This window comes from Dromaius novaehollandiae, chromosome 5 (genome assembly GCF_036370855.1).
Source record: "Dromaius novaehollandiae isolate bDroNov1 chromosome 5, bDroNov1.hap1, whole genome shotgun sequence".
Classification (NCBI taxonomy): Eukaryota; Metazoa; Chordata; class Aves; order Casuariiformes; family Dromaiidae; genus Dromaius; species Dromaius novaehollandiae.
Genome location: NC_088102.1, coordinates 53,875,993 through 53,898,791, shown reverse-complemented (window position 1 = coordinate 53,898,791; position 22,799 = coordinate 53,875,993). Strand labels below are relative to the sequence as shown.

Sequence of the window (22,799 nt, the reverse complement as noted above, 5' to 3'; positions counted from 1 at the left end):
TAATTGGATTTTTGTTTAGCATATTTCCCAAAAGTATACAAATGACCAAAAAGAAGTACACTGTTATGAATGAACAAAGATTTTAATTTTGAGATGACAAAATGCTTCACTTCTATCTGCAGGAAAAAGAAAGAGGAGAACGTTCACCTGGCAAACAACAAAAATCTTCTAATCTTTCCACTGATTTCTTTATTAAATACTAGTGGCGCATTTATAGATAAAAAGAAAAGAAAACATATTTCTGACTGCTTGAGAGGGAACAATTATATGTTTATTACCTAATAAAGTGAATCAGGACTCTATATCAGTTATTTTAATCTCTACTTAATTACCAGTTTGCAACCTTTACCTCCCAAATCAACCATAATAAACTTACACAGCAGACTCAGTGTTCAGGAAATACTGGGCTAAAGCTGAAATAGCTTCAGCAAAAGCCCCTTCAGAACAGATCCAACTTTTCGGCGTTTCTTTGGGTGCCCTGCCAGAGGGACAGTAGGAAGGGCATCCTGTTTTTTGAGGCAATACACACGCTAATTCCACACAGATAAATTAGAAGATGAGCAGAAGAGCAATTTGTCTCAGTGAGATGAACAGAATTACTGCTTTGTGAAAAAACAGAAGGCCAACCATTATAGCGCTTATTTCTCAGCAGGGCCCACAGTCTAGACATCAGCTGAAAATCAAGAGGTGAGGAACAAGTAAGTTTAACTTCTTATTAGCTCATTTCCAGCAGGAGCAGTTATCTCTGCTGAGCTGTGCACTCCAATATGCTCCGCACAAGGGCTGAATGGTCCTTTAGACAAGTGGCCTCATTGCCTAGTGCCAACTGTGTACTTGGATGCTCCCCCTAGGGTGTCCTACCACTTGGTGTTCAACTCCTGCGCTCTGTACGAAACACAAAAGCGTGGACTTTCCCCTTAGGTGTCGGCAGTGTGACACACTGAGAGACCAAAAGAAGATTCTATTTTAGTACATTTTCTCTCCTTCTCGTTTTTCAGGCGTATAACGGCCCCTATGGATTTTGCAGGAGGGCTGATCCGCAAGGGTGAAATGCAAAGGAAAGGGGAGACACGTGTCTGCTTTCTTTCCCAAGGAGGGAGCAGGATAAGCAGTATGCAGTGAGGAGAGGGCAGAACTGAGAGAGCCTCAAAGGCAAGGAAACAAGAGCACTGAACTTATTCAGACCTCAAGGTGAAGGCAGCGAAGGGGTGAACTGCTGACATGGGAGACGCCGCTCTGCACAGCACCCGTAAGGAGCTGAGGCGAGCCAGCAGGGGTGGGAACACCTCGGGAAGAGGTGGCCGGGGAGGCAGGCAGCGCTGGCCCCAGCCAGCCCGAGCCACAGGGCAGCGCCATGTCTTTGGCGCAGCAGGGAAGCAGCAGGAATCGGATGTGCAAAACAAACAAAAGCAGCATAGGAATAAAGTGCCACCCAGCACTTTTAAGCCCAGGTGCCAGAGAGGATCAGTTTATTCAGGGAAAGATAAAGACCTGAAGAGGGGGGAAAACAGACTGTCAGTTAAGGTTTACAGTACATAGCTTGAGCATGAGGTCTTTCCATATTTCTCATTGTTGAACTTCATGGAGTGGCAAAATTTTCTGGAAGCCACCTAGGGCAACTTGGGTAGCTGATGATCTGAATCTTTGCAATCGGGCAACTCGCAATTGAGGTTTCCTAGCTCTGCCTGTCGGGCTTGCTAACACGTGATATGTGCTGACACCTGAGGCTTCCTACTTCCACACACTGCTTTTGCAAAAGAGGCCAACGAAGCTAGGAAAACAACTTTCTAGCAGTGACACCATTCCAGGACTTATGAAATTTGCAACTCCTTCTAGTTCTCGTAAAAATAATCACTTAACAATTTAGGACCATTTTGCTGAGAAACGGGGAATAGAAGGGCTGCATTTTAAATCAGCCAAGCATCTCTTTGCAACACAAAAACTAGTTCACCAGAAAATAGTCTTAGCACCATTAGCCATTCAATATCACAAAAACCGATGTAAAATAAAATAGTCTCCTGTGACCATATTTTTAAGCAGAAAAAAAGAGAGAAGAATTACCTCAATAAATTTGCCAGGGGCTAGATGCATTTTTATCACAAACATAATTGGGATCCAAATAACTGAGCAGGCCAGCATCAGCCATCCGAGTACCATGGACCAGCCTGGATAGTGGTAAGCTCCGTAAGTCATCGGTTCCCATTGGTAAAAGCTGAAGCAGAGAATAAACTGGAAACAAGGAAGGAAAATAAATGTTGGAATAAGTAATAAGAGTCTGCTATGCAACAAATGGTAGGTATCCACAAACAGATTTGGTGCATATGGAATAAAGATAAAAGTACATACATCTAGGCAGATTGCTCACACAAACTGTAATAAACAGGTCAGAGTCAGAACCTAATGAGTTTCCTGTAAAACTTGCAAAACCCCACCAAAATCACTGTATTTATGCCAGAAGAATTGAAATTAGAATCTTGCCCCTAGAGTAACATGCGTTATTGCATGGTCTATTGGCAGTTTTACCTAATGTGATTATGCTAAGTTACTCCATTTGACTTACTATATGAATAGCAATACATCTGCATACATTTGTGCATAATTCAGTAACTTTTGGGAAATGCCTATGCTGGCAATAATTGCCTGCAGAAGATTTATAGCAGTGTAGCTAGGTGAAGGCACATATAAAAATGATCAGTTTTATTTCCAGAGATGTGAAATAATTGAAAGCCTAATATTAGACTATTCAAAGGTAACAAATATTGGCTTTACAGGGGCAATAATAGAAAAAAATATATGGCTTGTTTTTGCTTTGCCTATTTCCATTGCATAAAAATTGAATCATGACTGATCAGTATCAAATGATTTCTCACTATAAGGTGACAAAATATTACATTTTGAGGGAACAACAGCAACAGAACATGCAAGTTTGAGCTGACCTTGTTTGTTTTCCATTAGAGACCAAAATTTCCTATTCCCTAGCTCTGATTACTGGTAGTAGACAAGAGTGCAAGTCTGATCAGTAAAGAAATGAAGCTATTTGCAGAAGAGCATTATAATTCCCTGCAGAAGTGTAGCAAGGATGCCATGACAGGACCTTGAAAACAGCCATTGAGAAAAAACAAACAAAAAAACCCGCAACCTGTGTGCGCACACCTTCGTGTTTAACAAGGCCCTCCAGATAAAATATATATTCTGTTTATGCATCATAATACTATTGATTGAACCGGACTATGTTTTCAAACTTTTCAAAAATGTATTTGCCAACTATAGCTACATATTGTCGTAATCAAACAATAGTTACCACTAGATAGATAAGATAGATGGGTTTATCTGTTTTATCATGCAGCACAATACTACTTTTCAATTAAGACAATTGGTAAAGAACATCTGCGCATGAAGGCAGACTATCTTCATAATGCTCATTTGAGAAACTGTTTTCATCATAGAAAATTTCTTCTCATCAAAACTCAGGATTTTGTTGAGTTCACCAAAACAAGCTAGTCCCTCCACACATGTATTGCTATCTGCAAAAAATAAGCCTTTTCAGCTTTCAGGAAAAAATTACCTCATTCCTGAAGTAACAATAGCTGAAAGAAGTAACCAACTTTATCTGGGGAGCCATATTTTTTCAGAAATTGGAAGAAAAGATTTACCAATGTTATCTGCTAAAGATCAGTACGGATGAGCATTTTCCAGGACATAAGCAGAAATGTTAGTTCTCTAGAAGCAGCAATTGGAAATGACTTCAGACAGCATTTTGCTTCTTTACCCTACGCAGCTGACACTATACTTATCATTGCTTCAAAATGTGCGACCCGTCAGAAATTCTAGTAACTATTCTTATCTTCCAGATACAAATACTACTTGTGAAATATTTAGTATTGTTGTAAAAGAATAAGTTTTTAAAACCCTAAATAAATACTGATAAACTTGCCACATCTGCAGCCCAGGCCTAAAGTACGTTCCCTTCAATACAAAACGCTGGCTAAGGAAGGCCCCACTTGTCTTATTCTGACTTAGCTGTTCAATTTACTGAGAGAAATGATTTCATTCTTATGCCAAAAAATGACAAAGGTACATGAGAAAAGACTGTGGATTTATTTAGGTTAAAGCACAAAAGAAATGTTGTGTTTCAAAGTCAGATGCTCAACATAGATGTAGTAGTCATATTTTGACTCTTGGACCTAAACAACCCATGCTTAGCAATTGTAAAATTGAGAACCCTCAATCTTTTAAATTAAATGGTAAACTAAAATAGAAGCATAGCATGAAAGGGAATTAACATCAGCATTATTCCGGCTTTGGGGGGGAAATACAAAAAAAAAAAAAAAAAAAAAAGCAGTTTTCTAAGAAGACTAATTTTTTTTTTTTTTTTTTTTTAAACACGAAGAACGTGCAGGTAAGCCCTGTTTCCACATTAACCTTGACAGCCCCAGAAAAATCCTTGCTTCTCTCTCCCAAAGGCTGTTTCCTTTGTAAAACACTGTCGCATCATGACACCTCGCGGTGCGGGGAAGGATCGCCTTCGGTGGCGCCGGCCCGCCCGGCCTGACCGGGAGGGGAGGAAGCCCCGGGGCGCCAGGCTGCTCTCTGGGTCACCGGACCGTTCCTCACCCTTGTGCACAGGAGCCGGGCGGCAGCTCGCAGGGCTTGACCGCATCCATCCAGGGAAATATTTGCTATTCCCTGTGGGCCAGGGCAGGCCAGGCTTAACAACAAAAAAGAAATACCTGGGGCCCCGCTTACCCCACACTAAAATATACTCAAGGGACTTTATGTGATAAAGCTTTTAGGTGTTTGAGTGTCGACCTGTGCTTACTTTCAATCCCTTTCAAAGTCTGAAGAAAGAATTGGCAGAGATCTGTGCCCCACACATTCGTGCCTCAGTGTCTGGTGGTTTTGGAAACCAAAGCTCCTTTTTTTCTAAAAAAACAGAAGCTGAAGGGTTTTTTTGTTGTTATTGAGAAGGTGACATAGCCATTTTGACCTTTGCAATAACATCTGCATCTTTTTTAGCTAAAGCTTTGTCACTCAAATTTCCACTCAAGCCTTTCCAAAGCACGTCTCTCTTAAATCAGTTTAGGATTCAACAAAACGTTTTTTCCTAACTCAGCCTGAGAAAAGGCAGAAGTATCACACAGTTCTCCCTCTCTCTCTGAGACACACACACACCCCCAAATACACATACATACCATAGTTAAAAGATACTGGCATGCAGTGGAATGCCATACCAGCATTTTGTGCAGACAGGGGAAGAATACAGTAGCAGCATTTGGAGACTCACCATCCCTCTCTACCAAAACACCGTAACTTATGCTCCATTTTGCCTACTACACACATGCAAGAAGACATGCATGTATGTGTGTGTGTGTTTCTAGGCATTTAGTTGATTAGCAACCAAGATCTAATTACTACTGCTCAGAAACATCACAGTTGCTCAAGAAACAACGTTGATTGCATTAACAACAGCAAGAAAATCTTAGAAGATAACATTCAGAAATTTTCTGCTTACTGTTAAAATAGTGGGGGTCACAAATGCCCAACAGACTCTCCAGAATTTGCTTGGCTGGAATCCAATCATCATTTCTATATCTTCACAAAATCTTTGCAATCCTGTAAATAGCAAATGTAAATACAGTCAGGGGTGAAAGAAACCAGCTGCAATTTGCAACAAAAGCTATTGCCATCTCCCTTGTGTCTAGTTACAATAACAAACTCTGACTTGCTGGTTGAAAACTTCAGTGGAAGAGCTCACCACACAGCAAGAAGTGAGGATACTATGGTGAGAGTAATTCTAATCAAATATTTGCTTCCTAAGGATTAAAACAAATTTAGCTGGTACATAGAGACTAAGTGTTCAGTGCGTTCCAGATTAATGTATTAATAAAATGTATTGCCTAGCTTATTCATATTTGTTTGTTGTCTTTCACTGTAAAGATGAATGTTATTAATAAATGTAATAATAATTTTAAAACAACCTACAATCTAAACACACAATACACAGTCATAAAAAATTGTCATCTGAATACCTATTTCAGCACAGACAGTAACTGAGCTTCTCCATATCTACCACTTGATTGGGGTATGATTATACCATTTAGCATTGAAACTGATAATGTCCTGTTATTTTTCAATTAATATATAAGCAATACTTAGAATTATTAGAGAGCACCTATAAAGATTTTTATTTATATTTTATGTTGTTGGATCAAACAAACTGATCGACATGTTAATGTTAATTCTTCAGGTTGTTGTATTGATTGCATCTATATAGTTACTTGAATAAATAAAACACACAAGATTGGAAAATAATATTTAAGCTATTTCTTCCTTGCATCTGAGTTCAGTGCCATGACAACATCCATGGATAATATTCAGCCCTGCATTACACTCCACAGAAAACACAGCTTCTCTTACAGAGTTCTATTTTTGGAGCTCAAAGACTACATTATTTTGTCTTTAAACAAAAATACTTAAATCCTGTTTGGTCTTCCTAAGTACTGACAACCCATACTCTGTTCACTGAATTCAGTTATCACCACCCATGAATTTCTGTGTTTTACACTGATCTGTATTTGAAGATTATTCTGTGGTACGATGCATCGGATGTCCTTTCTAATTAAACTAATGTTCTGTTCTCAGGAAGGACTTTGCTGTGTTTGCATTGGTCTCCTACTGGTACTAATAACAACTCCTGTTTCAGACCTTACGATAGCAGAGGGACTACTTCAGTGACTTTCTTTCCAGAAATAAACCCAGGCCTGATGCTGAGCATGCTGTGGCTATCTCCCTGGCCATGACTGTGCCTCAAAACCATGCGCTGGCCCAGCAGTTGCCAGCACCCTAATGGTAAAACCCAGCTTGCCTTTCAGTTTTGTTCTGCGTAGCTGTTTAGGTAAATTGTCCCTACTCAGTATCACACCTATTAGTAATTCATCCAAAACTAATAAAAACAAAAATCAAAAATTATTCCAGCTTTTCTTATGGTGATAGGAAGAGGGAGATTTGGGGTCCAAGGCTGAGCTCATCAGTCATACAAGCATTTCAAATTTCGTCCAATTTTACCTGTTGAAGCAAGTGATTGTCTTTTCCATTTGAATTTTGCACAGCATTATTCTACAGCATTTAGTCTAATTTTTATGATGTGGAGACAGGGATGAAGCTTCAGATGTTGGAGGGGGCTCTGAGTAAGGAAGGAAAAATTTGGAAGAAAAGTAATAAGCTGCTTTATTCTTACTGTCCTTATAACCAGCCACTGCAGCTGCTGAATGTAAGAAGGGATAATCCCCAGGCTTGATCCACCTAATTTTGAAGCCTTTCTGTCGATATCAAGGAGAATTTAATCTAACCACATGTTTGTCTGCTCTAAGAATTGAGAAAAGATGGCCCAGGGTATAAAAGAGTAGCAATCTTTCAACTTTCAGTATCTTCCGACGCACTTTTGTTACAGACCCCTCTAGAATAACAACAGGCTAGATGGTACTAGAAATGAGGCAGAGCTCAAGGCTGAGCTGGGAGAGTGAGAACAGAGTAAGCCAGCTTGGGCAGATACCCTACAGGAGAAATGCTAAAATCTGTTATGGGAAAAAAAAATAGAAAATAGAAAAGAGGGAGAGAGCACACAAGAATGAGTGCGCGCTGAGTTTCCCCTGTAGCGTTGTCCACAGCTTTTCAGCTTAATTCCACTCTTTAATATTAGCAGTTCAAGCATCAAACACCTGTAAGCAGATTCAGAGATTATACAGTACACATCTTTTTCCTGGTGGATGACTGAAAATAGTTTCATAAAGTTCCACAGTAAAAGACAAAAGATGCTTTAGATAACAGAACACTGGTCAAATCTTAGCATGCATGGTTTGCCTCTCAGCTCAGTCAGATGTGGTGAATGACTTTGGGAAATAAACAGTGTATGAAGTTTCGTCTCTCAGTTTCCACTCTCTAAAGTGGGAAAATGTATTACTAAGTGTTGCAGGTATAAAAAAATATAAAAAGTAGAATGCAAACTGTGACAGACAACTGCTTAAATATCCTGCTACATGTAAAATGCTCACCAATACTAACACTGTGCAAATACACTGCAGCAGTTACCATTCACTCTGATAACCAGCCTTCCCGACAAGAGACTTGCCCCCACCCCCCCAAAAAAAAACTAGAGGGACTGTGAAAAAAGTTAAGATAATACATTAATACATTTTTAATTTCAGACAGTTTCCTACAATATTTCACTCAAGCATAAGAATCTTAGTATTTGGCTTTATGTTACAGAACACACCATTGGGAATTATGCTAATGAATAAATTAATACCCACAGCTCTAAACTGCTCTTTACCAATCATGCATCATAACCTAAACAACTGGAGAATAAACATCTATACCAGCTTGGATTATGCTGGTATAGTGACTGCAAGGAAATAACAAAGTGTGCCTCTTTTTAATTTAAAAATCTCAACAATCTCAGCAAGCAGAACATGTAACAGGAGCTATAGACTGATTTATTTAATCATAAAAGCACCTGCTAGGATTATGCCAACCTGCTTGCTATGAAGAGTACAAGTATACAGAGAAAAGTGTCAGTGGAGTGTAAAATAAGCAATTGTCTGAGCTTGAAATATATTATGCCAATTTTAAGCACTGCTTGAAGGAATATAACAAGAACAGCAGCTTCACTTCTATTTGCAACATGCAAATCACAAATATACAAGCTGCGCTCCTGTGAACAGAATCCTTATAACAGTAGCCTTGATGCAGAAAAAATAGCTGCGGTGCATTATTCAAGTGCATAAAGATTGTAAGATAAATCCTTGATTTTTATTGCTAAAAGAATGGAAGCTCTTTAGTCTAGCAAAAGGTTAATTCTAGGGAATAATTTCTGAATTTTTTTTTTAATCAAGGACATTACCAGCATCTGTTGATTACCAATCAGTTGGTACAGACAGAGAATGGAAAAAGTGATCTGCCATTCATCCAAGCTTTTCCAAGTCTAATTACATTAAAGTAACATCCTAACTAGAAGCTTCTCTCATCTATTCAAGTCTTTACTAATATTGTAACTATTCTATACTACTAAATGTTTTTCACAAAAAAATATATTTTAAGGGATAATGAATTTGTTGGAGGAAAACAGGCACAAGTCTTTGCAATTTTGTCTACAAATCTAATAAAATGTTGTTCCATAAAGGCAGGTTTGTAGTACTTCTGCCACTCAGTGTTCAAAGGAGGAATAGATCCGGTATTTTCTCCCAGTATATCTTCATGCTTATTCAAAAATATGCACAACAAAAAACAATTCACAGATTTAAATTTTTTGTTTTGCTATTAAAATATTCTCTGCAAGGAATTTTTTCATCTTGCATGCTGATGGTGACAGCTTAGAAGAGACAATCTTTTGGGTACAGACTGAGTGATGCTATTGATAACACTGGCAAGGAAGGGCAACAACATCTAGCACTTTTACTACAGCATCATTCAGACATGCGCTGAGAAAAAAGAGAAGGAAGAAGAAAGATCAAAAACAGAACCCACACTCATACTCTTCTTGAGTACTCGCACTCACCATCTCTTAAGAGACTGCTTCAATTTTAGCAAAGCTGGGAAGTTGGTACAACAACCAGACTGACATGGAGTGTCTGGTAGGATCAACAGTTCAAGCTAATTCTGTGCTTTGAGCACAGAACCGTTTTACAGCTAATGAATAAGTTTTTTTATTTTTTTCTAGTTTTTTTGAATGTATTTTCATTAAAGATTGAGTGTTAAGTCCCTTAGTCTTGGGGATTCCCTGTTAAGCATCTCAGTAAATCCTGTGGTTGTTCAGTTAATCTATAGAAAGTCAAAGAGGTAGACATACCAACTTTTTAATACCTTTTTTCTATCAGGCCAGCATAGAGTCATTCCACTTAACAAGTTTCTGGCATCACCTTTTATGACACACTAGTAACGATGTCCATTTTACAAGTCACAGGATCCCCTGAATTAAATCGCTAATATCCATAGCAACCAAGATTATAAAAAGGAACTCACAGAAAGAAGTGTGATGCTAACTGAGGACAGCTCAGGAACCATTGACTTATTGCAAACAGACAAAATCAGGAAAAGTGTTTAGCTTGTCCCCCAAATTACCACTTCTTCAAGCAAGCACGCTGTTGGAAAATATCAGCTGAATACGCACAAGAAACTGTTCGGTGGCTAACTACCTACTGATAGAGAGCAAAAGTGGATGGTCACGCTGCAACATGTCTGCGGGTTATGGGGATCCCCAGTGCAGAGCACACGCTAATGTCTCAGATGACATGTACCAAGTGGTGCTTCCCCAGGACCAGTAAGTGCCAGGCTGGGGGTAACCATGGGGAGGGAATGCACAACTCTTGCATGTCTTCATGGAAACTGAAGTGAAAAGAAACAACATAACTTGCCAGCACTGATTTTCAAACCAGAAGTTCTGCTAAATAATCCCTGAAGTCCAACTGTGGACTTCACTTCAGGAGATATCTGAAAGCTTAGGTCCTTTGAGAAGATTATTTGACAGTCGCCAGTATCATTTCACTCACAGGGATTGCACTTCTAAACCAGCTCTAATTGAAATACTTACGTTTCAGGGATATAAAAAGTAAAAATTATTTTGATCAGCCAAAATCTGAACAGCTTAAAGCAAGTCCTCACTTAGTATTTTGACATTTTCCACTGTGGTTGGTAACATTTCCTCACTGAGTCATTTCTGACTTAGCTTACAGCCAATGAAGCCTGCTCACTGGATTGGATGTCTGTGGGGATAACATATACCTCCGTATTTCCATGAAATCAGAGGGGGGAAAACAGGAAGGCAGAGAGTGGCTAAATCATCCTTTTTTTGCCCTGATTCCATGTCCTTTCCATACAGATAAATTGCTTCTATATATTCCTTGTCTTCTTTCAGAAAAGAGGAATAAATTCAATGTGGTTGGGGTCACACCGAATCTTTTCATGCATTTATATCACAGAGTGGACCCCACGACTTAGGCAGATACATATATCCAGTGCACACCATGATATAGGACTGGGGCCAAAGAACATCCTGCTAGATAAGCATCTTCAGCAGAAAATCTTGAGATCATTTTATGACCAGCTGATATATAATTCCTTCCTGTCCACAGCAACATCAGAAATGACCACATCTTTGCTTTCTCTTAACACCGAGGTTCAGAACTTGCTTTGCTTGTGAAGACAAGCCTCAAGTGCCAGCAACACACTCCAGACATGGATTAATCATTTCTTATGTAGGGAGATCTTCACACTCCCTAATGCTACCATCTGACATCACGCATTTCCAAGAATCAGTCTCCTGGAAGCACGGGACAAGTCTGGGAGTGGATCAGCAGCTGGGGTCAGCTGACATAGCACAGTAGCATCGAGGCACTTGCACCAGTTTATACCACCCGCTCAGGTTCTTCCTTGTAATTTGAAGATACGACAACAGTTAAAAACCAGCATGTCAACATGGTTCAGGATAATTGGTGTTGCTATTGTGTGTAAATAATCACTGAGGGTAGAAGCATGACCTTGATTCCGTGTTACAGACACATGGGCTAAAGGGAAGGCTGGATGCATACATGGAAAATAAATCCATCAAAAGCTGTTAACTGCAAAGATGACAATTCTAGCTCAAGAAGTCTCTGAGCCACAAAACTATTGGAATATGAGTGAGCCACTGAAGACAGTTCACTTACTGCTCAGTCTATTCTTTTACTCATCTCTAGGCACCAGCTTTGAGCTGCTGGTAGAAAAGGCACATTAGATTAAATAAAATAGTCTTCCGAATACATATATTTAGGGGAATCCTATAGTAATATAGTCCCACAACTCCTCAATTCAAAATGATGTTTCTGAACTCTGAATTTTTTTAGGTTTTTTTTTTTTATAAAATGTTACCTCTTTCCTTAAGTGTTTCATGATACCATCTATGTCACCATACACAAAAATGTCCCTTTTACATAGGCTGTCCAATAACACTATTTTTTCTTACCATATATATAGGAAACTCCAACAAGCTCAAAGATGGCAATGATGACGAGAGAATAAGAAGCTGCATAAGTGTCCACAAGCTGTAACATGTACATTCCACCCTAAAGGAAAAAGGAGAAAAAAGCCATTACTCGTGGCATGTATCTGCTGTCTCTCTTCACCTGTGTATCACAATATCCCCATCCCATAAATAGCACTAAGGTAGGCAAAATGAACAGGAGCCAGAGCCCAGGACTCTTCACCCCACGTAAGCACCCTAACATCAGCAGGCCACAGATGCATGCGATACTCTTGTTTCTTCCTTCTGGCTGAATTAACACTGAATTCTTTTCAGCAATATAGTCCACCTCAAAAAGAGAAAAAGAGGAGGGTATGTCTTAGTCTGGTAGCTAAAACACACTGAGTAAGCAGGAGACACTGGTTTCTGTCTTTTCAGATCAGGGAATGAACTGGAACCAGATCTTGCACTGTCAGAAGGTCAAACCACTAAATACTATATCAAAAGCAAAAGCACTGTTTAAACCAGGGATACTGTAGTAGTGTGATCGGTTCATTTCTTTGCTAGAAAGGATATAACTGCATAACTTCAGGACAGCAGTTAAGCAATACAATTCAAGTGAAAGAAGAACGGAGTATTATCCGTCCTGGGCTTCAGAACTGCAAATTTGATGTGGTAGGTGATGAGACGAGAGTGAGAAAGAAAAGAGGGAGGGGGAAAAAAAGGACAAATGAAAGACTAAAATAATTTTTGCACGTCCTCTTGAATTTGCTGAGAGTGACAATGCTGGACAAAAGACAGGGAAGACTATCAAAGGTAGATGAGAATTTCATTAACTCCACAGTTCTTCAGGACTATCAATATATATCTAATCTTTACATATCTGAAAAGGCACCCAAAACTGGTGTACGGTTTTATATACTATATAAACTTTGAAAAACGAATAGCTATTTTATGTAACTACTTTGAGGATGCTTGGTTAGGAATTAATTTCTAAAAAGCCTAATTTTCAGAAAGATTTGAGCAACCAAGTCTCTCAGAGCCTCCAAAAAAAATAAGGCTTTCAAAATCACCCTGTGTCCTTGCACATTTAATGGAATTAAACAGGCTTAATCTTATGCAACTGTTTCTTGCATGAGACTAGAATGGCCACCAGAGGGGGACTGGGGACAACCAGTGTTGCTCAGAGGCAGTATTATTACCTGAGTGATCATAGGAAATCCCATGATGAAAAAGGAAATGCAGCACCCAAGAGTGAACAGTGCCTTGTGCGTACGTAAGTATTTGGGAAACTCATCCGAAACAGAGGTCACTATAGTCTCAATAGTGGCAAACTGAAAGACAAAACAAAAGAATCAATGTACACTACATACACAAAATGGTCCAACTGGGTATACTGAAATATCAGATCAAGTGTTTAGAGATTAGATGCTAAATGCTCAGATATTCATGCTGAAGTTTCAACCAAATGAATGCAACATTGATGGCTTTGTTTCATCCTTCTCTTTGCAGAGCAGTTAACTGAACACGTGGCTCATGGTCTTCAGGACAGATTGGCAGAGCGAGAGGAAAGGTATGGGAAACAAAAGCAGCTTACCATAGTGTCCAATCCCAGTGTCAGCAGCATCAAAAAGAATATTATAGCCCAGAATGGAGAGAGCGGGAGCCTAGTTAAGGCTTCTGGGTAAACCACAAAAGCAATCCCAGGACCTAAAAATGATAAAAATAAAGGTTGGGGGTATCTTGCATCACATTAACATTGTTGGCCAAGTGGTGGAGAAAGAAATGAGTCATGTTTCAAAGCAGAATACAATATTACTGTGCTTGATAAAAGTAAAGAGGATCAGGTTCTGTCTTTCCTATTTACATAGAGATTCAACCATTGCAGTATTTAGCATTACATGACTAATTTCTATTTTGGCTGTGAATTTCAGAACATTCATACACTCCTACTTTCCAAGTTGCAAAATACTTTTTTAACCTGGATACTACCACACTGACCCAAATAAGAAAGGTCAGCAGAAATTCTGCATTGGGCCAATGTTTCTTTCGTGCTCTGTAATCAAATTGTCTCCCACTCACCACTGTCCCACTCCAATTTACAGTCTGGACCTTGGATCAACATGGCAACCCTCCACACCTCAGTACTACAAGGATCAATGGAAAAGAAAGTACTCTACCTCATCAGCACACGATCGAAAGAGCAGGACAGCAGGTAACAAATGCACAGAGCTAATCTCAGGCATTTGGTAATCATTACTGCGAATCTAAAATGAATCCACAAAAATACTGAAGTAATGCACAGCAGAAAGAATATGGAATTCATACTTTTTAAAGCCTTAACCAGGAATTTGCCTGTTTACTGTTTTGGTTTTCTCACTCCAAGCTATAATTTTTTGTTGACAGTAAAGAAAAATTCTTCTCATGAGTACATTTAGATTTGCCTGGGAGAGAATGCTGCAGGAATTTGGTGGTAGATTACAGCAGATGGCACTTCTTCCCTATTTATCCCGACTAAAGCAATACCCAGTCACAGCGCTCTGAAGGCTCAGGTGAGACATAAATGCAAGTTAAGCTGAGCTGATTCTGTGTCCTGTAACAGGAGGAGGTGCAAACTCGCACTGTCCTGGCCACTGCTAATCTGAGTTATAAGATCCCATTTCCTACTGCTGCCCACGTTGTTTCTGTTAAAGAGGTAACTGTTGCTCCCACACACACTGAGAAAAACACACAGTTTTAGCAACCTGTGAAATGATCTCTACAGGTAACTTGTGAAGTGTTTGGAGATCCTTCTGAGTAAGAGACAAACACAAGAGTTAGCAATACTGTTAAAAAAAAAAAAAAAAAAAAACTGTACCTGACTCAGTAAGTGTTGCCATCTTTAAATTTTGCTGCAGAAAGGTAGATTTCTGAATAGAAAGGTTCATGTGGAAATATTACTTATTCATGAACATGTTCTTTCATCTCTTGATTAAAAATTTCTTCTCAACTGTTAGGGAAACAGGGCTCTGTTTGCACTAGCTTCCTGTACTTAGAAGTTTAAATCAAATCTCAGAACAGTTCCCATTAATCGCAGCCTTCAGATCAGCTTAATTATACAAAACGAAATTGCACGTTTCTTGATCTTGGCCCCTCATAACTCAAAAATACCAGGTGCCAGTCAAGGCCTGCAGTAAGGGTAATATCCAAGCACAGGTAAGCAGTCACAAGGAGACTGGCTCCCCTCCTGGCCATCAATCCTCTGTGTAAGCACAATTGCCAACAATTAACTTTTCTGGAGATTTGGATGGGTGTAAGCTCATTCAAAAATGCTATTAAAGCCAGGAAAATTCTCTAAGGCTTTTACGTGTCCTGTAAAGAAAAGTCTAATGACCTTGAACTTTTATTCTAAATTACGAGAACCTTTCAACTGCAGTACGTTCTTATTCAAGATGTGAGAGTAGAAACAAAACAGATTTTCCTGACTTTCCTGCCATTAAAATATCTTTTTTCATAATGTACTTGATGTTTCCCAAAAGGAAGATTCTAAATGGAAAAGAAAAAAGCATATTATTTTGCATTTATACTTTAGAAAAAAATGGAGAATAACAACAACAACAACAAAACCTTTCTATTTCCATTAACCGTTTCACTCAAGTTTTTGGAAACATGACATGAGCTTATTTATCATCATCAGTTTTGCTGTTTTCTTCTTTTCTGCAAAAAATAATAAAATTTTAGAATAAAGCCAGGAAGGCAGGGACAAAGGGTTTCTTGTCATCTCCACTCACTGTGTCCACATTTTAATTTTTTTTTTCCAATGTGCTAACTCAGTCAGTAATTTTTTTTCCAATTTTCACTGTCCTCTTGCTGCAGAGTTTTCTTCTATAATGGGACTAAATTTTGTTTCCCCTATCACTGGGCAAGTGGAGTGAAAAAGCCTCACAGCGGTAAGATATTTTTAAATGGCTTAAGTGGGATTTTACAGATGCGCTGACAGCTCCACAGTAAGATTGTCTTCTGACAGCTTTTCTCACATTCCCTTGAACTTCTGCTGAAACAGCTGGAAACAGAGAGCTCCACTACATGACCAGTCACTTATTCAAAGACCTCCAACAAGCACTCAACAGAGAAGAGCGTGGGATCTACCTCACTAGAAATCTCCAAGGAGAGGAATCAGCTGAACCAAATGTTTTCTACCCCATCTCTAACAGCTACAGTTCTCCATCCCTCATGCTGCCAGTCCCTTCAGAGTTTCCATTGTATCTTCAGTCAAGCTCGTGCTTCTTTTTTTAGTTTAAATTTAACACTTTGCAATAATTTCTGTAACTGCAATGCAGTTTGGATTTGTGATGGGGGGATTGCTGTTTGCTTCAGGTCTGAAGTAAAGTTGAAAATAAAAAGATTAATGGAAACATTACTCCTAAAACCCCTCGGTTTCTAGTAAGGATTTTTCTAGCACCCAGCCAACTAGCAAGGACTTTTCTAGCAGCACAAAGTGAGAGGACCAAGACTGGGGAACTATCACAGGAGAGTGAATGAGGATATGTATACAAACAGTTTTGAGAGTTGAATCAGAATAAAAAGGTGTGAATTAGAGAGGAATGCACTGCAGATAAACAATTTTCTCTTGACATTTTGTCGACTACCAATCCACACTGAAAAGCAGAGTTAATATTTTGAATGGCCTCTGCTTTTTTGAATCCATGCCATTGTATCCCAAATGACTTCTCAAAGGCTCAAATGGGCTCAAAAAAATCTTTCTGAGGAAAATTATGACATTCAGTAGGAAAATAGGTCATAAACAACGTACTCAGCAACAGCTGACATCTGCCTGGATTTTGCAGGAGACTGTCTCAGGGAGAGGGGAAGTCCGATGGGAAGAGGATGCAAGAAGGACCAAGGCACACCTGTTTTACCTAGCAAAGTCAGAAACAACTGTGTAGCCTGTTTTTGACTCCAAGGGACAGAACAGTGTTCCCTTTGGTGTTGCCTATGAGAAAGACTTGTCATCTGTAACCTTCAAACTTTAAAGAACAAAGTGGCTTACCCTAATATGCTCTACTGCTCGAGTGCCTGGGATTTCAATGCATTTTCTGGTACGGAAAAGAGCTCCCTCAAAACATCATTCATGTGAGCATAACACACGGTAAACACAGTTGTTTCCGGTGTTTCTTTACCAATAAAAAGGAAAGCTGTCATTATACAAGGACTGTCAACAGGCAATGGCTGTTGGCATACACAAGGCACACAAGATCGCATAGGGTGATAAAAAACAACATTACTGCCCCGTCACAAGACACATGTCAAGTGACGTGCTGGAGACAAGTTGAACACAGCTCTAAGATGAGAGCCGACCCTCAGATAACTCATGCAGAGTCTTTTAAACACAAGGGTCCAATCAAGCCAGAAAATGGGGACTACACTAAAACTTATCTATTCATACTTATCTGACTTGCAGACCAAAAAATGCACTGAAGACTGAATTGACATTATATTGGCTGGCAAGGGCAGTATCCCTTACTACTTGCTATCAAGAAATAAGAGTTTACCATCTGGCTATCCTATGAAATTTTCCTCTCAAACCCTTTGACTGAATCCACAGCACAGCAGGACCCAGACTAACTTCCTATAGCTGAGCTGCAGTTCACAAGCTTCACCTAATACCAGCATTTGTGCTGCAATTTAACAACCCAAGCTGCTACAGAAATAAAATGTGACTTGATATGCTTGTATCTCTCATGTCAGGAAAAGCACTGCAGAGTCCATTTGTTTATGCATGTTTCAGTTTCCAGAGAAGGAAAAGACAAAATGGAATTAAGAGCCTTTTCTTGCCCCTCCCCTTAATCAGTAACACCTTATTCCCTTCTCTTATTGTTCTCCTCCTTTTAGATGTAACAGAACCACAATTAGAATCAGAGTTCTGGAAAAAAGCATTTTTCAAAAAAAGGAAAAAAAAAAAAAAAAGCTTCAGCCGCATCACTGACTGCTGTTCCTACACCTACAGGTTTTCTGAACAAGTTCCCAGCCCACATTGTCTGTTTTCCATTTAGCTCCCGTAACACTGTCAAATGCAGATTAACCTCAACACCTAATTTGTCTAGAATGAACTATGAATATTACCATACATAAGCTGTATTACATATACATATACATGGAAACTGTTCTGGAGGGGGAAGTGTAAATAAATATACAAGTTATGGCAAAATTATTACAAAATCATCTCTTCAGTTTTTAACGCAGTTTGAAATGATTCTAAAGATCTGGGGGGCTGACTTTGACTCTAAGCACCACACAAATATATTATTTAAGAATATTTCACAGGAAAGGCAGGACTAGACTAAGACAACAATTATCCCTCTATTATCCCATCAGATTTTTGCAACTCTTCAGGTTTCTCCAAATCTTACCCCAAGAGCTCCTCCCTTTCTCTCTCACACTTCCTCGTAGCACATAATACGTGACAGTACCAGTTCATCCATCGGTCACACTCTTCTCACTCACATTCAGCTCTATCAGTTAAGACCTGACCAATCCCCATTTGTAACAGCCTCAATTCGCTAACCAAGGTCTTCAAATCTGCACCACTGCAATAGCAGTTCTGCTCAAAATTTTTATAACCCTGTGGAGGCAACTCCTTGCTCCCCACAGCTCAGAAGCTCATTCCACCACTTAGACCATATTTCTTCCCCTCTCCCTCATCTCAAAGCCCACTGCCTTTCCACCCAAGGTTTCCACCATCTGGGGCAATTTTTACCTTCATGTGGACCTAACAAGGCAGCAGCAGAGACAGCTAAGGGGGCCAGTGACTGCTTGGAGTATATGAAAGGGAGATCTCACCCCATGCCAGTGAGTCATTTACATAAAAATTAGAAATCGCTCTCAGCTGGCTACTTTCTCTCAGCAAACAAGTGATAAGGAGGCCTCAGGTGAGGCCTTCTTGGCTTCATAGTGACAATAATTGCTGTACAGCACTTCAGCTATACAGAGATACCTACGAGTGTTTACTAATCCACTCCAGTTTGAAGCCAGTATTCCCACCTCCACCCCCAATGTTATCACAGTAACACAGCTGAGGGTGCCAGCAGGTGCCTGCACCTTGCCCTGCAGAATCCGTTCTAAGCAGCGAAACGGCAGAATACCATACCTTGGTCTGCCACAGCTTCAATATTTACTTTGAGCTCATTCGCCATGAAGCCAATAACTGAGAAGATGACAAAGCCTGCAAATATGCTTGTGGCACTGTTGGTGCATGTGACTATCAATGTGTCCCTGAAAAGAAAACAAAAAAACCCTCATCACCTTGTTGCAATACATGCAAGCAAGAATTTCATATACACTTCAAGGCCGTCTCACGTGAGTGCACACATTCTATGGGAACGCAGGTATATAATGCAGTATATAATCCCAAACCACATCCTTTTACACATTTCAGGTACGTCTGATGACAGAAATCTTCACCAGCAGCAATCAGCTGTACGTGTCTCCTTAGTCCACATGCTATACAGGAAGCTTCCCCAGGCCAAGCAGGAGGCTGCGCCTTTATTTTCCTGGCCTTTGTGAAGAAGGTAGCAATGAAGACACCATTTGTAACAGGGCATTTTACTTTTTGCCTGATGTGTGCTGCTCACTGTATTACACACAAACTACCACAGCCCAGTTATGATGATTTTTGTCCTGCATCTTTCTTGTATTTATACGCAACATTTCATGGTTAAGATTTCTATACCCCTGTGGCATTCCTTAAGTGCCCGCCAGTCTAGCTGTCTGTAGAGGAGTCTCTGGTACCTTTTTCAGTTGTCATTACTATGGGAATCTCAAGAAACCCATACCTGAATATCATGCTAAATTGTGTTAGCACATGTGACTTGATAGGAAACAAGCCATCATGATCCCTCTCTATAACTGTTACAGTCTTGATGGGATTTTTATTTTGTCCTCCAGACAGGTTTGTCCAAAAGACTTCCCCTTCAACTGCTAATGACTGCGGAACAAACCAGTCACTCACTCTAAAAGTTTTTCAAAGATTACTAGAATTGCTCCTTCTTACTGCAATTTGTTTGTCAGCAACAGAACTAAATACAATCTAAGAAGCTGTCAAGAACCTCACTGAAGGACAAACTTTTGGAATCTCTAATAGAGCATCCTGTAACAGGAATGATTAAGTTAATTCTTCAAGTCTATAGAAGAAATGACAACATTCTGTTCGGAATCATCGTGTGTTAATTTTCTTCCAAAATCCAGCAAACTTTTAAGTTAAAAAAAAAAATTCTAGGTTTGTATTAGGAAGTGGATTTATACAAACTTATTCCAATTATAATTTATTTCATGATGTTTAAAATGGACATGTGACTGAAAAACAGAATTACATTTGAAATCTTAGAAAGTAATGAATGTAAACATTGAAAGGGAAAATAGTTGTGCTTCATTTCAGTATTGAGGCTGTATTATAAAATTAATCAGATTAGAAGCAACTAAGCTTTTCTAATTATTTCTGCTTCAGTCCCCCAAATTCCTCTCTAACATAGGTAAGGAATGTATTTAGTTTTAGACCTTTAAGATTTTTATGCTTCAATACCATGTATTTAATTCAAAATTTCCATTAACATTTTCCAAGCTCCATAAACCATTGCTAAGTTAATGCAGAAAGATAGCGTGACAGCTATCCCTTTTTTATTCCTGCCCTGATATTCTGAAACAGATTTTTGCAAGGCTAGACATTTCCATTCATCAGCAACAAATCAAAGCAAAGGACAAGCATTTTTAAAAGCAGGAGCCAAAAGACTGCAGGATAGGAGTAACTGAGCGAACAGCACTGTTACGTATTCATCCACATCTTTAGATAATTGTATTAAAAGACTTTGGAAAACTAACTGGAGACATTTGGGACATTCTTTTTTAAAATCCTGATCCACATTTTCTAAAAGTATCAAAGTATCTGCTCTGTAAACAGTGGCAAAAATGCGAGTACTCAAAAACTCATAGGACATGGAGGTTCAAATCCCAAAGACAACATGCTCTCAAGTCTTGAATCAAGGAAGTTTTGAAGTATTTCCTCAGGACAGCGCCTGTCCAGCTGGTAAGCATGTGCTGGAGGCTGTCCCAAATGGGACCACTGTCATTACAGGAATCAGTAAAGGATTGCTTCAGCAGAAACCAGACTGGCCCTAAAGACAACAAAATATCAGCGAAGTAAAGAAGTGAGGACAACAGAGAGCACGCAGATTAGCAGTTCTGCTAATGCCACTCACTTTTGGGCTTTCCGTCTGCAAGTGTTCTTCAGCACACTTTTTGATGAAAGCTATCCTATGCCAACAGAACAATGATTTTCATTGCAAAAATAACACATTCACTAGTTTCAAATATTACAACTTGAGATAACTTTGTGTGTGCAAAACCACAATAATGCAATTGGAAAAGCAATACTATCCTTTAGGAGAAGCAAGAATCACGTACACAGAAATTGCATATTATACTCTTGCATGTCTCTCTCAATGACAAACTTGAGCTCATTCTACATATGGGTTGGTCTTCCACAGAGGTTGCCAACTGGCTTCATTTCGTAACATTGCTCACAGCTGTTGACAGCTTCACACATTGCTTTTCAACTTAAACCTGCTGATTCTGAAAATGAATACCCAATAGGGATGATCATATGCCTAAGGCTCATCTAATAGATTTCAACCCAGGGAGAAGACAGAAAAGAAAGTGGAGGCTCTTTCCAATCTCTTTCCAAATTTCTGCAAGTTGGAAGACGACTGTGTTTTTGGCAAGGCCACTTGAATAAGACTGATGGATTTCACTCTCACATACCTGTAGCAATTATTATGGAATTTGTTGTAAGAAGAGAGAGTAATTAAGCCTCCCCATGCTGCAGATAAGGAGAAGAAAATCTGTGTGGCAGCATCTTTCCAAACCTTAAAAAAAAACAAATAAAGACAGGAGAGGAAATACTGTCAGCTTCAGGGAAGAGCTTTGGAAAGATCAATAACGCTATTAAATGTTACTGTTAGGGAATTAACACATAAATAGTTCAAATGAACTATAGAACAATGGATGTCAATAAAATGTCATTTAAGAGCAAAATCCTGCCCCCATACATAATGCTAATTGATTTAATTAGACTTGGGAGTACGATTGTTATTTAGCCAGTCTAAAAAGACAATACAACTTTTGCCATAATACAGAAGGCAAAAATATTCAATGAGCTATGTTGCTTGATACAGGTCAGTTTAAATACATTCAGCAAAGGAAATGAAAATCAAAAGGAAAAAACCTATATTCAGTACTGATGGTTTATCTATCATTGGCCCCAAATAATACTTCATCTCCTTGATAAAAACAAGAAACTCAGTGCTGCTTGAGGCACATCTTCTGAATGAGCTTAAATTAAAATTTGGGTAAATTTCCTTCATAAGGTGTACCTCAAGCAACATAGTTGCATAAGTTATGGCCGTTTAGATACCCTGGCCCAGTTTCCTCGCATCAAAAGAGAAGAAAACCTCATGCAAATTTTCTGTTTTTAGAGAAAAAAATATCAAGTATTGTTTATTGTGTAACCTATTCACAGTTATTCAAAGCCTTAAATGCATTTAGACATTGAATTTCTGTATTTCTGAAGTTGACTAAATTTCAAAAAAGTTGGACTTGCTTAATATGAACTTACAAGATGTTCAATGCATTGGTATTTCTACTTACAAGCTGTCCTGCAAAGTTTGATTTTCAACCAAACAAAATCTACAGTGCAGAAATGGAGATGTATACATACATGCACACATATATAGATATACCTACCCACACTAACCAGTCTGAAGATATTACTTAAAAG

The 22,799-nt window shown here is 39.1% G+C and overlaps 1 protein-coding gene across 1 annotated transcript in view; it reads right to left on the bottom strand.

The window, feature by feature from the left end:
* Window positions 1-22,799, bottom strand: part of SLC6A5 (solute carrier family 6 member 5) — a 37,370-nt gene that overhangs the window by 5,556 nt on the left and 9,015 nt on the right. The window contains exons 8-14 of the mRNA XM_026094559.2: window positions 21,785-21,888; window positions 19,119-19,243; window positions 13,590-13,702; window positions 13,195-13,326; window positions 11,996-12,095; window positions 5,513-5,613; window positions 2,062-2,229 (exon numbers count right to left, since the gene is read on the bottom strand). Coding sequence (XP_025950344.2) covers window positions 2,062-2,229; window positions 5,513-5,613; window positions 11,996-12,095; window positions 13,195-13,326; window positions 13,590-13,702; window positions 19,119-19,243; window positions 21,785-21,888 — 843 coding nt within the window. The remainder of the gene's footprint in view (window positions 1-2,061; window positions 2,230-5,512; window positions 5,614-11,995; window positions 12,096-13,194; window positions 13,327-13,589; window positions 13,703-19,118; window positions 19,244-21,784; window positions 21,889-22,799) is intronic.